The 16,584-nt window shown below is 37.0% G+C and overlaps 1 protein-coding gene across 2 annotated transcripts in view; it reads left to right on the top strand.

Annotated features, from left to right (window-relative positions):
* GBE1 (1,4-alpha-glucan branching enzyme 1) overlaps window positions 1-15,814 on the top strand; it is a 197,282-nt gene extending 181,468 nt beyond the window's left edge. The window contains exons 15-17 of one of the 2 annotated variants that reach the window (XM_078388995.1): window positions 2,485-2,602; window positions 5,134-5,199; window positions 12,531-15,814. In XM_078388995.1, the coding sequence (XP_078245121.1) occupies window positions 2,485-2,602; window positions 5,134-5,199; window positions 12,531-12,587 (241 nt within the window). In that variant the 3' untranslated portion in view covers window positions 12,588-15,814. The remainder of the gene's footprint in view (window positions 1-2,484; window positions 2,603-5,133; window positions 5,200-12,530) is intronic. The other variant, XM_078388996.1, reaches the window with a different exon arrangement.
* The last annotated feature ends 770 nt before the right edge of the window (window positions 15,815-16,584 follow it).

The raw sequence follows: 16,584 nt of genomic DNA, 5'->3' as shown, positions 1-16,584 counted from the left end.
TATTAATTTAAATGAGTCTCTTTTTCTTTATTGTTTAAAACACAGAATTTAAATTGCCTTGACTTAAATTATTCCTCCCTAGACAGTTCTAAACCTGGGATGGAAATAGTGCCAACAGACAGTTTTACAGTCTGAAGTCACATGGCTGAGTGCAATTTTGGATTCTCTTAACTATACGTATCTCCCTGCTTGAAAATAGACATTTTGCATGAATTTTCAGGCAATAAAAAATAATGAATAATATGTTAAGTTGTTTTCAGGAGCCTACAGTTTATAATATGAGATTTGGCATCGCACAAATAAATTGAGTTAGTATTGGAAATAAAGAAACATGAGGCAGGCATAATTCTTCTTATGAATCATTTGGGGTTCTGAAACACTATAATATAGATATATGTGTAAACAACCATATATTTGGCTTTATTGTTTTCATATAATATTTTAGCTGCATAAATAAAACCAGTTGCAATTTTTCAGTAAAGCACGGTTAATTGGAGAGAATAGTTTTAAAAGATATAAATGATAATAGTGTTTTCAGCATCACATTCCTTAGGCTTGATCAAAAGGCAGAGCAGACCCAGAGTAGTTTGTCATCAGAACAAGCATGGTTTATTTCTGCTTTTAGTAGGGACTTAATTATAAAGCCTTTTCCTTATCTCAAAACTAAGGTTCTGGAATATTGTTCCCAATGCATTAGAGAGTTCTATAGTTCTAGTTTCATGCCTCGGTAAAACCTTTTTGAAAACAAGATCAGTTCCGTAGGTAGTTTTTAACTGCCACTAAATTACTTCCTTAAATATGTACAATATTGCACACGATTCTCTAGAACTATCAGAAAATATTAGAGCTCTGTGATCTTGAAGTCTCTGATAGAGCTTACTGTCAGCATATTCACATAATAGTGCTCCCTGTTCCCTACATAGTTGTGGATGCAATTTTGATCAGCAAACAATTGACAGCAATTTATTAACAAATAAGTAAAGCACAGTGATGAGAGGAATGTGGTAGCTCCACACACACACCCAATGTGACTAATCATGCAAAACTGAAGCGGAAGATACTGACCCTATTCAGACAGCCTGAAAGTATGTAGGGATCAGGGGGAAGGGGGCAAAGGAGGCTGCTCATAAGTTGCATCCTCCATGTCCCCAACCTATATGGACCTTCAGGTGTTCACCATGGAGGTCTGGTTAAGTGTTGTTGGCAAGTTCCACCGAACAGTGTTATCATGGCTGCTGATTGTAGAAAGGCTGTAAATGAATTTAGCTGAATGCACTTAAGTGTCTGTAGATATTTTCATTCTGAAGACTTGAAGGTCTGCAGTATTTCTGGATGGGATGGGGACTTGGCATGCATTGCTGCATCCCTACCACCTTTTGAGCCCACGTGCTTTCAGGCTGAACACCTGAATAGGCCCCTAGCTGTGTAGACTGTGTAGAACTCTTAAGGTTCGTTTCACATTCTCACTCACATCACATGGACAGCTTATACAACAGTCTGTAGTTCTCTTACTTTGAAGCCCCTATTAGGGTTGCTATAACTTGACAACACATAACAACATATATATAAGAACCATACATTTCTTTAAAATTTGCTTTAATAACAAGTGAACAGAGCTTCAGAGTGCATTTCTAATATTACTATGAAAAAACACTAGCACAGAAAGAGGGTACCTTGGGACTGTGTGGTAAATTTAAATTAACAATTTGGTACAAAATCTTATTTGTATTTGTTTGATCTAGATTTAGTTAGTTATGCTTTGAAATCAGTTGGTCTGGTTAGTCATGATGACTTAAATCCCACTGAATGCAAAGGGACTAAAGGAGGATTAACTGTGTGTGAATTAAAGTCTGTATAAATTTACAGTCATCATATTACTTAATTCTGTGTTATACATAGTTCATATACAGGTGTAAGATTTACTAACACCATAATCCTATACTAGTCTGCTCAGAAACAAGCCTCTTTGGCCAAAATCATGTTACACTGGCAGAAGTGAAATAGTGTAACTTGAAGAAGTAAATCCCCACTCATTAATGAGTCCACGCTTGGATTCCTCATTGCACACCTGTTGAGGAGCTCGACACATGGTCAGAAATCCAAGCAGGGACTCATTAATTAGTCTTAATTTTCCATTGTGAGTTATACCATTTCTCTTCCATCTATGCTTTCCATCTATGCAGCAGAATTTTGGCTGTTAAGTTCGAAGGGTAGGTTAAAGCTTGTTCTCAACATATATTGAAACAGGCAAATGTATTGTCTCATTAGTAATAGAGTATGACCTAGCCTTGCCTTTGTGCATGTAGATTGGGAAATAGGTACATCTTCTGCAGTAAATTTCAGAAATTTGGTCAGTATAGTCAGATTATTTTCCTGTTAAATTGCATGAAAAGTTCATTATTCTATTTAACATACTCCATATGTTCAGTGTTTTCAAGTTAGGAAAATGTTATTTGGTATAAAATTCCTTAACCATTGCATTAAGTATCAAATTGTATTGGATTCTGATGCTCCAGAGTATGGAGGACATGGCAGATTGGACCATAATACAGAATTCTTCTCTCAGAATTTTTCACAAAATAATCGACCTAAATCTCTTTTGGTAAGTACATTCTTTTCCATTTCACTTCTGTAATGTTTATTGCAGTGATAACATTTTATTAAATGCTTGCCTTTTACTTTCCAACCCTATCCAAAATGTGGCAAGATATTTGCATGAAAATCTAAGGTCAAACTAAAGGTCATCAGTGAATGTGCTTGTGACTTACACAAAGTGATAGCTGAGCAATGCTGTTTCTAAATATATTTTGACTTTTAAAATCAAGTGTTACTGCAGTGCATACAACAATTCTATGAAATAACTAAGCATGAAAGTATTTTAATGTGCATTTTTGTTGTCATAATGTTTCACTCTTGAGTTGTTTCATTTTCATGTCTCAATAACTTGCACGCTTACCAGGTTTCTTTTGCATATAAGCATGAACATCCTAATCTCTACATCAATGACTACAGAATCTCCTAGAAAGGAGTAAGAAATAGTTCAACAATCATCTAACTTTTTTAGACAGACATGTTTTCTCTTAAGGCTCAGAAATATATATTCTCCCTAGAGATACTTAGCAGTGTTTAAACCAAACAATATTTTTAATGGTGTTTCGTATTAAAAATAGTGAAAGACCATAAGGAGATTTCTCTATGATATTTTATTTTGTATTTCTAATTATACTCCAGTACTTTACTGCAGGCAAATCTTATCACTTCAGCAAACCTTATATTTGATATACTTTGTATATGAATAATCTATGCACAAACTTGGATTTTATTTTATTTCTGGTAGTTTTTCTTTTTCAGAAGTCCTCATCAATACAATCTGATCTTTAAATTTACTTTGTTCTTCTCTGTTTCTTAACAACTTAAACAAATGCTTATTTTTTGATGAAAAACCTGAAGACGAGCCTTTTTCAGTGGTTGTTATCCAGAATCATCAGCACAGATAGAGGCGAGGTTGGCTTGTCACTTCTCACTCAAGCACTGACATGTCTGAAGAGAAGGTTCCTGCTTCTGTATATATTCTTGCACACAAGGAAGAACCCAAATATTCTAGGGTTCTTACTCATATTTGGATCCTCTGTGCTAGCAAAAGCGCCTTATTTTCAGATTCATTGCCGCTCACATGAACAAAGCAACAAAGATGGAAGGAAGAACTATAGTTTTTGTATTCTAATTGTGCATTGTAGCTTATTTCCAGTAACCTTTCAAGTATCTTGGATTACAGAATAACTGAAGACAGCTTAGTTTAAGCACATTAACATGATATGGGTTGAATTTGTCCACTCCAGTAACATAGGATCAGGTTGACATGATTATTTATAGCATCCCCAACTGTATTCACAACTTGTACAGATTAAAGTGGAAGAAAGATAGCAAAACTATGTAAGTGTAGCTAGAACACAATTATGCAATCTCATGCAAAGTACTTCAACCCAAACTCAAATCAGACCAGAGGTTTTTGTATGTTTTGTGCAGCTTGTCCTGCATACATTAAAGCCTAGGAAAAAAACAAACAGTGGATTAACATATATATACCCCTATGCAAATTAATTGCTGTGTATGATTCCAGGGTATCTAGAATTAAGTGTGGCAATATGTTGATCCATGTCACGAAATTTCTGTTTCTACATTGCTACTGAAATGAATGAGATACCTCATCCTTAAATTCAGTGAGTTCCATTCAGTTTCATAATACTGTAGGGAATTTTAGAAGTAAAACTGCCACTCCCCCCCCATTAACTTGTCATGGTGGTTTTAATATAGTAGATTGGCTTATTATACTATATAGTGGTGTTTTCACTAATAATAATAATTCATATATTTCATAAACTAGGTTCATGGTAACCCTTCCCAAGGTTTTCTATGTGCAAAGTCATCAGAAGTGGTTTACCAGACCTTCATTCTGGTTGCCCTGTGAGACCGTCGGTTTGCTGAAGGCCACATAGGCTAGCTTTTCTCCCAGTGGAGAATCAATCTTCTGATCCTTGGTTGCCTAGTCAGTCCTTCAATCTATCAGATTTTTCATCTTTAATGTCCTCAAATTGTTTCTAACATAATTCTTTCTTCTTTCTAATGAAATAGAAAATGTTGGTCCTTAAGCTTTGTAGTAGTTCATAAGAGCTCAGTGGACAGTTATTCTGTTGCTACATTTCATATACATAAGAAAGTACAGGTCTACTTTCTACGGGCAATAGTATTCAGTCCAAGAAATAATGTGTATTCTGGTCAAGCATCACTGCGGATCCCAGGGAACAGCATAATAACTCTTATTTTTCCTTTCAGTACACTAACATAGAATATTAACATGCAGCAAATAGGTTAAAATAATTACTTGTGTGTCTTATTAACTATAACATATTATAAATATGACATGCATAGTAGAAAATGAACGTGTCCTGAAGCTGGAATAGCTGTGTAGAAGGATCTTGACAAGTGCATGCAAATAAAAGCATGAAAAAAGCCAAGCATTTAGGCAACTAATATATTTCTAAAATAGCTAAAAGCTATGGCATGGTGACTGCACTACTATATTAGCTACTAAACCCAAGTGTGTGGGTCACAGTTCTCCTTTATATCTCCCAGCAACCCAGTTCACTGAATGAAAGTGGTGGCCAGCACAGAAGACAGCAGGACACATACTACCTGGAGGTAAAGTTGCAGACCAAAGCATGCAATCCAGAACAATAGGACTTGATATAATAAGCCAGATCTAATTCTCCTGATTCTTCAGTTAAGTGTAAATCTCCGGTGTTTTGTAGATTCTACACAAATGTAGAGCTTGCATGTAAACACATTTATAGGTAATTACAAATTCCAGTATTCCAGTCAATGTCCTATGAAGAATAAATGACATCCACACAGCTCATTTTGAAGATATACACACAGAATATAATTTCTGTTGTGGGTATGATTTTTTTACTTGAGGACAATTCCTGATTCCCATGCCAGATGAAAGGACCTTATAAAATGACCTACCTCTGTTAAAATATCTCTAGAATGGCTGTACACATTCCGTATTTTAGCTGAAGCCCATCCGTTTAAAACATTTTGGTATGTCCGTGCACAAAAAGAGAAGGAAAATCATCAAGCCCACATAAAATGTCTGGTGCCTCTTCACAAGTTTGTGTATGTATGATATGGTGTGGGTCCGAAAAATCAGTCAAGTCTCTCTGAGGGAAAAGGAAAGTCTGGACCATTGTGTTGTAAAATATTATATAACAAAAGGAGAGTGATAAATTGAAGTTATAAAGTTGACTAGACCAAGTAATGGCTTACAACAGTTAAGAGTAACAGCATATGAGATCATATGTATTCTGTTATGCAAACACATATTTCAAAGATACAGTAGCTCACAGGTATCCAGAGCTGGTATCTGTGGTTTTAGTTTTCCATGGTTGCCTCTTGCTGCAACCCACCTTGTAGTGTACACATACACTTACTTCCGCTTTTTGTCTTTCCAACTCTTTTCACTCACCGTGGACCAGTTGGGGGGGGGGACGGGGTCCACATGGGGTGGTGCTTGCTTGTGCGGGCACTTGGGTACTTGTGCACATGCACTAAGAGATGGGGTGCTAGTGTGTATGCACAAAGGGGCTGTGCGGCGGGAGTGCAAGGGGAGGGCGTGCAGGAGGTGGAAGATCTGTGTCCACTGTCCAGCCAAGGCCACAGACCGGCACCGGGTTTTAACTGTGGAAAGAAAGGAAGGAAGATAAAGCTTCCCCTCTGTATACAGAAACTTCACTGGTAGTTGAATATTAGAGGTTGCCAGGGTAGGTCCTGTGTTAAGACTGGGTCTGATTAATCATATTTTACTACTATAATCAGGAAGTGGTTGTAACTTCCATGGATTATCCTCAGAAAAGAAGTAATTGACCAGAAATTTGTCTGTGTCAGAGAGGATAAAGAAAGCCAGATTTCAGTTGAATATCAGGAAAAACGTCTTAACTGTTAGAGCAGTACAACAGTGGAACCAGTTACCTCAGGAGTTGGTGAGTGCTCCAACACTGGATGCATTCAGGAAAAACTTAGATAATCACCTAGCAGATATGCTTTGATTGTATTCCTGCGTTGAGCAAGGGACTGGACTTGATGGCCTTGTAGGCCCCTTCCAATGTCACTTTTCTATGATTATGTAATTCAGAGAAGAAAAAGAAGCAATCAGAAATTTTAATCCCAGTAAAGAGGTAGACATTTCTTCTGCTAGGTTTAGAGGTTCCACAATATTTGTGAATAAATAATATCAGCTTAATTTTCAAATTAAGAACTGTCTTAGATTAATGCCAGTGGGATCTGGTGATAGAATTTAGTTGGTGTTGATTTGGAATATGTAGCATTTTTAGAATAATTTCTTCAAATAATTGTTAACATCCCATATTAAAAGAAATGTAACATTCTTTTTCATTGTTGGAATAAATGCTTTATTGGAACAGTGGCATTATGGCATACCCCTCCTCCCCCCGCCAAGAATTTAAAAATATCTTGTGCTATCTCCTTGCTTAGGCTGTTTAATTTGCAAAGCCTCACACACACACATATGTTCATGCTGAAAATCATGTGGCTTTCTTGAAGCACATATTTGAAAGTAGTTGTGTGTTACAGAATTCGGCTATGACATTGAAAAGAATTGCCAGAATGCTAGCCTGAATCTGAATTACACAATGATACACAACATCTTGCAGTCACAATATACAGTGTTGTGCTAGCACTAATACAGCATTAGTTTCTGTCATGTTTGCTTCTGATTTAATTGGCTTGCTATGTGAACTAGATGGAAAATCTCTTTTGAGCTGCACATAAGCTATGCTGGGCACTTTTAGGAAAGAGAAGAGCCCAGTATAACAAATTGTTATGTATAGACTATCTCCAAACCACATATGTGCACACACATACAAAGATGAAGGTAATGCTGCCCATTTCATATAACCATTTTCCATGGATTATGGTGAGCATTGATTATGTTTGTCTCTGCACAGTGTGATATGGCAGACTGACATATTCTCAATTAGCTGTCATTTTATCAGCTATTATGCTGCAGTATATGACATTTGTCTGCAAAATATGTGTTGTGAGTTCTAACACATGAATTAATGTGGACATTTAGTCATGTTAAGATTCAAATCAGAGCATTTACAGAATGTAGTTATGTTGGCATTCCATTAGATACCCAGGGAAATGGATGTTCCATTAAATTGACATGACAGGTCACCGTTGGCACCTGAAGTTTTAAACCGGGCAATGTCCTAGTATATGGGGGAAGAAAAGCAGTTACTTCCTTATGGTACTACTGATGGATCTAATAGGAAGTTTTTCCTCCAGAGATTAAAGGCATCCCAGTGATTCCTGATGAAATATCTATTTTGCAAAGTTTTGCTTGCAGAAGCCTGGCCTCCTTTGATGAGAACCTCTGTGTCCCCTGTCCCACAGGGCAAATCCAGCCTGTTCCCTGGTTTGTCAGAGGGCTGGAAACAAAGAAACTGATTGGAGCTTGGTGGAAATATTGGGGGCAAATATTTACAGAGTAAATTTGGGTAGAAGCTCATTTTTTGAGCCTGTAACAAAGCAGTAGTGGTGAAGGACTAATATTTTCCCTCTGTTACGGCCGTTATCAGTATTTGCCTGTGAGGAAAAGCAGAATGCAAATATATGAGCGGGGGGGGGGATAAATAGTGTTTGTGGAGTTTTCTGCCAGGTGTGAATTCAGCCTCCTTGGTTGTATAGAATTGTTGTTTTCTCATGTGATAAATTTTAATGAGAAACTTTTTTCTATGTGAAAGAAATTTAGAAGGATAGCTGCCAGTTAATCTGTGGTATCTACAGTGTCTCCTCTGCAGAGCTTTCTAATATCAAGTAACTAAATTATGTAATCTTTTAATGAGAAAAGGGGGACTTGGCTTTGAAGGTGAACTTTTCCAGAGAGTCAATATTTGGGCTTCAAAAATCCGATTCATAATGAGTATTTCCAAAAGTATTGCTGTGAGGAGTCCTTTGAATCCAACCCACTATTTTTTTACCAAGAATTTTTTAATTTGTTTTTGTATTGCCATGGAGAGTTCTAATATAATTTCTAAAAATTAAGTTTACATAGAAAATAACCCTTATGATTAGATCTGGTGGTATTCGTATTTGATATACGAATACCCGGTTGGCTAGCCACTCCTGGTGGAAGGAGGGAAGATGAGTCTCCCTGCAAGGCTGATGAGTGGCTAGCCAACCAGGCACTCTGGAGCGATTGAAAGGAAGACTGGGGCCAGCAGCGGTGGTGGATACGTGAGTGGCTGGTCCCGCCCCAGGGCCCAGACCCTCATTAACTCCAGCTGTGCAGGGGTATTCGTATACGAATACAAATACCCCCATTTCTACAGAAAATAAAGTTCTACAATAGGAAACAGATTGGAAAGGCTTGACAAACCTACCTACCTACCTACCTCCCTTCCTTCCTTCCTGAGATGTTATATGTGAAGTTGTAGCAATAGTGCCTTCCCAGTTTGTCCCAGGACAGTTTCAGAGGAAAGTTATAGCAGGGGAAGAGGGGTAAAAAAGGGAAACAAGAAGTGTACCAAACCAAAATAAACAGATTATTTGCACCCAGGCCTTGCCTTCTGTGTCATGTTACAAAAAGGTATTGGCAGAAAGCTTCCTAAATTACATAAAGATCCAGTTGTGCAATTCTCTTGATCCCACTGTTTCCACCAGAACTGGTGATTCACCTCTTTTTTGGCCTTCCATCCTCCCTAAAAACTGCTCTATAGAAATAGGAATCCTCTGGAACAGATTTATAGTGCCATAGATAGCTGAAAGGGGAAAAGAAGAAAGTCCCAACTGTGTACTGAAGTATACTATTTGGATCTTGATGATGTAACAGCCTTGCTTGGCTTGCTCATTAATGAAGAGGGTTATAGCCCAACACATTCAGAGGGTACCTGGCTGAAGAAGACTACTATATATTCCATATTTGAACATGCAGTTCTGTGGGATGTATAAGAAGGCCATAGTGAATTCAAATTTATAAGTATTTTTCTGCATTTCTTTAGGCTGGCAGTCACCTTTGAATAATGGAGTGATTTGGTGCAGCTGTTGACTCTATCTGGAAAGCTGCTTTATGCAGAAGTCCAATTTTATGTTATTTTCACACACACACACACACCTTTAGTAAACACCCTAGTAAACAAACAAAGCAAGCCAAGAACCAATTAAAAAGGAATGCAGTTTTGAAGAAGAATACTGTATAAGCTTGAAATTATACTAGCATGGTAAATGTGAATGAAATGCCAACAAATATCAGTGTGATTGATAAAGGAAACTATGCTAGATAAGTAAATGGCAAGTGATGCAAGGCAGTTAATCAGATTATGTAACAAGACAGGTGGTACTGAAAACCACAACCATTAAAAAGGCAGTTAAAGTTTCCATACCTGACAGTGTCATTTGCCCCCTTTCTGTTAACAGCTTTTTGCAGACCGTAGACAGTCCTGTTAAGTGTTTTTTGGAGGAGCTACACATTTAGATGAATAGATTTGTTGTACTGATTTGAAACATTTTACTACTCCTTAAGCCAGAGTTAAAACCTTAGATTAATTTGTACTCACCCATTACCTTCCAGAACAGTCTTAAGGGCCAAACTTAAACCTAACGACAAATGTGTCCTTGTATTTAACATAGAAGTTGTTGGGGTTTTTTTAAAGTTAGATAGAATCATGTGGAAAGTTTCTGTTTTTCAGGGTCACTGAAGTAGAATGAATGTTTCATCCATTCTTCTCCACCCAAAGCTATTCTGTTTCTTTATAACAGAGCTGAAGAAGATATGAACTGCAAGATCTCGCTGGACTAAAACTCCCATAGGGCCTCTTCATTGGCCATGTGTGGCTGTGCTTTAAGCAATGGGTGTGCTTTGTCTTTGTATAAAATATTTGGATAATATTGGGTAAAAATGATAGCACAAGGAAGAAGTGCCATCAAGGAGACTGACAGCTGGCTGGTCTATGATGTGCTATTTCTTCTGCATACTTTGATTGGATAGGTCACAGTAGTGTTAAGAACTGCTTGCCCACCTCTTCCTTTTTTGCCTTTTTCCCCTCTTCCTCTTTTTTCCTTATTGGTAGGTGTCAAACAAACACCAGTGTCTCCTGCTCTTAGCAATATCTTATCAGAAGAAAGAAGAACTGAGTATTTTCCAATTCAAACCATCCTTACAGTTAGACTTTTGATGCCTTTTGTCACGCCTGGAAGTAAAATCTTTTTGGGTCCTACCTGGACATATTTCTAGTAGTTATCAAGTGGGAGAATTCCATTTTTGCCCTGCCACATTGCCACTTAGAGTAGTCCGGCAGATAGTTCCTTTCCTGGGACAAAATGGTCCCCTGGAGATGACTGTCCCCTGCACCTGAACAGGTGCATGCCTGTCTGAAATACAAACACACTAATTCAGAGCCACCGCATTGCATTCCCCAATATAATGGTCCATCACAGTCTGACAAATATTTGGATACAGGTCAGGTCAGGAATATACTTACTCTCTCTACTTCAAACCATTTCTTTCCTGGCCACCTAATTAACTGCTAGTAATCCTTGTTTAACTTCAAACCATTGTTTTGAATATTACAGTATTTCTGTATTGGGCAAATTATTTCACTGTGCTGGTAGCTGCTTGCATTTACCGGAATATGATTTTGTTTATTCCTCCTTCACCCCAAAAGACAATACATCGCTTAGCACCTGTGTCTAGGAGTCATAAATAAATACAACCGACAACTATCATTAATTTTTCTACATGCACAAATTTAAAGACACGTGATTCTATCCCAAGTGTATGTCATATTCCCTGCTGAGCAGATCTGTAGGAGTTATTTATCACTAAAACCTTAGGAGGGAAACACTCTGTTCACCGGCGAGAGCTGAGATGCATTGGACATGCTACAGTCTGCTTCGATGAAGATGAGCTGTTCTCCTTTTTTCCTAAAGCCGTTTGCTTTACACCTTTCATTCCGGTTCCAACTATAAAAGCTTTTCATGCCATCAGTCTGGCTCTTGCTCAGAGATATTACATGGCTGAAAATAGCATTATGTTAGGAATGCCAAGAGGAGGAGAGGTGTCTTAAAACACTGCGGTTGTCAAAGAGGAAGCCTGCAATCTTCACTCCTCTTCTGGCTCTTTTCTAATTGCATTGTTATTGAGTTCAGTTTATGTGATCAGTTGCATTCAGCAGTCTGTAAACTACCACATATCAAGGTAATTGGTAAACAGAATGTATCTGTCATGTTTTGAGTTGTGAGCCTAATCTGTACTTGGAAAGTGCATTGTGCAGAGATCATATGTTGCCACTGATTTCTTTTTGCCTTGTTAAGAGAAAAATAGCTTGGAAGATCAAAACAAAAGATGCAGTTCAATCAGATTAAAAGTTTGTGTGTGAGGGGATGAGTGGGAGAACTTAATCACACTTTGGAAAAGCAAATGATGGCATTTTTCCATTCAGGAGCAAATACAGTAAAACCTATTTCAACCTGTGGATTCTCAAATGCATATCTGCGATTCACCTGTATAAAATGACATCATAGACCTGGGGCAGCTTTAATTCAGAACACAATAGAGCTTAAATGCAGCAGTAAGAGCTTGTCATTTATCACTGTACAATGTATCGACCTGGATGTCCTCAAATGTCTAAAATAGGTAGTAATTGTAAATCACATGGAGCCCTCTAGTGGTAATTATATTTAAACCTATCACCAGATCTAGGTTTGGGAATGGTAAAAGAAGTGTATCATTTCTGTTACCTTGTGGTTACCTCAGGGACACAATGCCTGAGTCCCTTATGTAACCCTATATTTAATTAATATTGATGGCACACTTCATATATGTCAGTTACTAATTGCATATTTCATGCTTAAATGGTAAGTAGCTTATTTTATGTATTTACGTAGATTTATAGCCTTCTCTAGTCAAAGAGAATAAATAACCTTAGAAATATTGTTGTCCTCCTTCTTAGGTTTACATTCCAAGCAGAGTGGGCCTCGTGCTTCAGAATATGGATATTCAGAACTGAAAATTTTCATTCTAGAACTGCATCTATATCAGCAAAGGTCAAGTGGTATTTTGATTGGTGGTGGTATCTAGGACTTACTGTTCCAAAAACATTTTTATTTCAAGATACATTGATATTGGGAGATTCTTATATATGTTTATTCTCAGTTTATAACTCTTAAGCCTTCTGATTGTGAATTGCTTATTCAAAGTGAGCATATATGAAAGTGGAAGAAAGAAGATGGTGTTGCTAACAGCTGGATGTTACAAAAATAGACTTTGGAACATTTGGTAATCTAAAAGTAAGGTTTTCCGGTATTCTATCAGGAATAATATGATCTATTTCAAAATGCATGCTCTGTTTTCAACTATTTGCTGCAATTCCATTTATAATTTGTTTTGAATTTATTTTTAAATAGTCTATATTTCCATTAGTTATTATTATAATTTTGACATAAAAGGCTAATATATTTCTTGAACACTGGATTACAAGTTACAGGGATTTTTGTTTTGTTTTCTTGTACTGAACCACTTTTTAAAAAGGAGTTATAAGACTTAATAAAATGTTTGCAGGACATTGATTTGGGGAAACCACAAGATTGAAGAAATTCCATTTACAGAAGGACTTTAACAATTTTTCTCAAAGTAAACCCACTGACACTGAGACATAAGTCCATGGATTTGTATTTATCAAACTATATGACATATAATTTTTAAAAATGGAGTCTAAGTCTTATTTTTTATAGCAATAGCTTCAAAATATTAACAAAACATAGCCAAAATCCTGTTGTGCAGCTCCATGTGTGCAATGAAGACAATGTCTTCAGTAGTGACAAATCACCACTATTTAAAATCTTTCTCTGGCAATGTTCAGGTGCACACTAATCAATCATATTCTGTTTAAGTCCCTTGCACTGTGGAATCGCCAGAGAATATCTTTGATCAGTAGTGACTTGCCGCTGATTATGATGTCATTCCCATTGTGCTCACAGAACTGCACAACAAAATTTTAGCTAATATTTTCTGTCTATAGAGATTTGAACGATGACCAGTTTTGTACTTGTGTCTGTGTGTGTGTTCAGCACTCGTGGAAGCAAGACTTTCTTTACTTCCTCCACCCACTTCAGATCTTTATGGCACAAATAACCTGTTGTAGAGGTTGTGGTGGCCCTCCAGAGCAAGTTTTTCTAGTTTATACTGGAAACATTACTGATTTAGGTGGAAGCAGACATGATTCATTGGGTTAAGAGAACTCTAGGATAGAGCTTTGAACATATGTGAGACATATGAGATTGAAGTATTTCTGGATTAAAGTTTAGTAGTCTTCAGTAGTTTAGTAATAGGAAACTGGCTCATCACTGGTTATGCCTTATCTTGAGTGTTGTGTCCAGTTCTGGGCACCACACTTTAAGAAGGATGCCAAAAAACTGGAACAAGTCCAGAGGAGAGCAGCAGGATCAGGGAACTGGAAACCAAGCCCTGCGAGGGAAGATTGAAAGAACCAGGCATGTTTAACTTTGAGAAAAGAAGACTGAAGAGGAATATGAGAGTACTTTTCAAATACTTGAAAGGTATTACAGAGGAGGGGCAGGATCTCCTCTTGATTATCCCAGAAGACATACAACAATGGGCTCAAGCTACAGGAAGCCAGATTTTGGTTGAATATCAGGAAAAACAGTCCAGAGCAGTCCAACAATGGAACCAGTTACCTCGGGAGGAGATGAGTGCTCCTTAGACATTCAAGAAAAATTGGACAGCCATTTGTCAGATCTACTTTGACTTAGATTCCTGCACTGAGCAGAAGGTCAAACTTGATGGCCTTATAGGCCCCTTCCAACTCAATTATTCTATGAAACCTTTGGCCTTCTAGATATTTTGTACAAATCCCTCAGTTTCTTGTCAAAGGTCATGTTAGCTGGGCTTCTGGAAACTGGAATTTTAATAAAATCCAAAGAGACGTACAGTATGTTCTCCATCAATTCAGTAAATATGTTAAATGCATAAAGTCTGGAGAGCCAAAGATTCCACCACCCACTAATGTAGTAGATTATAAGAGTCACATCATTTCAAACACATGTTAAGCTGAAGTCAACTAAACATTCTTTAGTCTTATTTATGTTTTGTTATATTAATGTAGCCATCAGCAAAGATGTCACCATAAACATATAACTAGTCTACAGCATGTACAACACTTGATCTTGCACCTTTCAGAATCAAAATATGTGTTTTGTTAGCCATGAATGAACAGTAACAGCTCTTTAATCAAGTTGGGAGATAAATTTGAAATGAGGGAGTGAAAACAATATATTCTTCATTATGTAGGCTTTAAAAAATGACTTGTAACATAAATGCAAGAGATGAAAGCCTAGCCTAACTACGGACATCTATATGTCATAACGTTACTGAATTACCCTTGTGCTTTTTAAAAAGACACATATTCTTTCACTGAACTTTAGGAACATTTGTGATAATATAGTTTTTATTTTAAAAAATCATCAAGCAAGATGTTTACAAAAGGAATTGTTGACTTATTTGGACTAGCTATGTTTTGTTTCAACTTGCAGAAGTCAAAGTTCTTGTGTCTATTCTCAGTCCCTTGCTCAGTGTTCACTGTGATCACACCATTCTGCAGCAAGGTTGTAAGTGCCACTGTAGTCTACCTAAAATATTAATTACAATGCATGAAGTTTCTATTTTAGAATCAAAGAAGCATGATGAATAGCATGGATCCTCCATTTGAGAAGCAACTGTTTTATTTCTCCTTGTCTGCACAGTCGTGACATGGAACCATTTACCAGAGAGAGTTGTGGGAGGATGTTGTGGGGAAGTATGTTCTAATTACTGCCGACACAAGAAAAAAAAAGGGGAGGAATCCGTGAAAACACACTTCTCCAGTCTGTGGAGCACAGAAGTATTCACAAACACAGTAGCTTCTGGTGTGTTTAGTTAATTATGTCATCTGAGAAAATATATATATTATAGTGCTAATTAACATCACCATTCCTGCATTTTAAAAGCACTCTGAATAAAGATTCATTTTGCATTTTTAAATATGGATTTAAATATTTAATATTTTCTTAGATGGGTTTATTAAAACATCATACTGATTTTTCTGGCCTACTGTCTGCACATTTTAAAAGGATTAATGTAAGAATGTTACCTGCCAAGCTTAAGTTCAAGAAAAGCAATAAACATGTAATATGATGAAAACCTATAAAACTGCATTCAATAAACAAGAGGAAGTAAAAATATTGTTTCTGGAATTTTTATACTATAGTTTAATTTTAGAAATTACTGATGCATACTAGAAGATTTCAGCAACAGTAACATTGCCATCTGCAGTAAAAACTTAGGATTATAAGATAATTACAATTTTTTCTTCTTGTGAGACCTACACCAGAAGTAAAATAACACATAATGCTTCCATCTGATTTACAAGCTTTCCAGATCACAATTCCACCTTTAGGTAGTAGCAAATTGCTGTATTGGTGGGATCAAGATTTTCAAAGTACATTTTCTTTATATACAAATGCTGGGAAGGCAGTAAATGCACCTTAAATGGAGAGAGGGGAATCAGAGAGAGAACTACATTATTATGCTTGGTGCCCTAAATACATATTTCATGTTCAAGCCTGAGGGTTGAATTGCTTTTAATATAAAGACAAGATTTGCAACATTTATAGATGCCAATAGAAGTTTGTACTTTTACTATAAGTACAGAAGCCTGGAACTATCAATAGGATAAGGAGCATTCTGGCAGTGCCCACTGCGCTCTCGCACATTTTTGAAGCAGACTTGCTTACAATGAGATTTCTTGCATTCAAAAAGGCCAAGCCCCTTGTTAGTGCAACTGAGTATTGTGGCACAGACCTTCCATTCACATGAGTGGCCTACTTGTATATACAGTCTTATGGAGAAAGAATTAAGACCTTTCTCTTTTTTTCAACTTCCCCTCTAATCACAGGAGCAAAACATTGGTGGGTACAGTTATTTATATGCAAGCATTAGCTGAAGTAGGA

The sequence above is a fragment of the Pogona vitticeps genome, chromosome 3 (assembly GCF_051106095.1).
Source record: "Pogona vitticeps strain Pit_001003342236 chromosome 3, PviZW2.1, whole genome shotgun sequence".
In the NCBI taxonomy this organism is placed as follows: domain Eukaryota; kingdom Metazoa; phylum Chordata; class Lepidosauria; order Squamata; family Agamidae; genus Pogona; species Pogona vitticeps.
The sequence above is the reverse complement of the archived record's forward strand: the minus strand, read 5'-3'. Positions and strand labels throughout refer to the sequence as shown.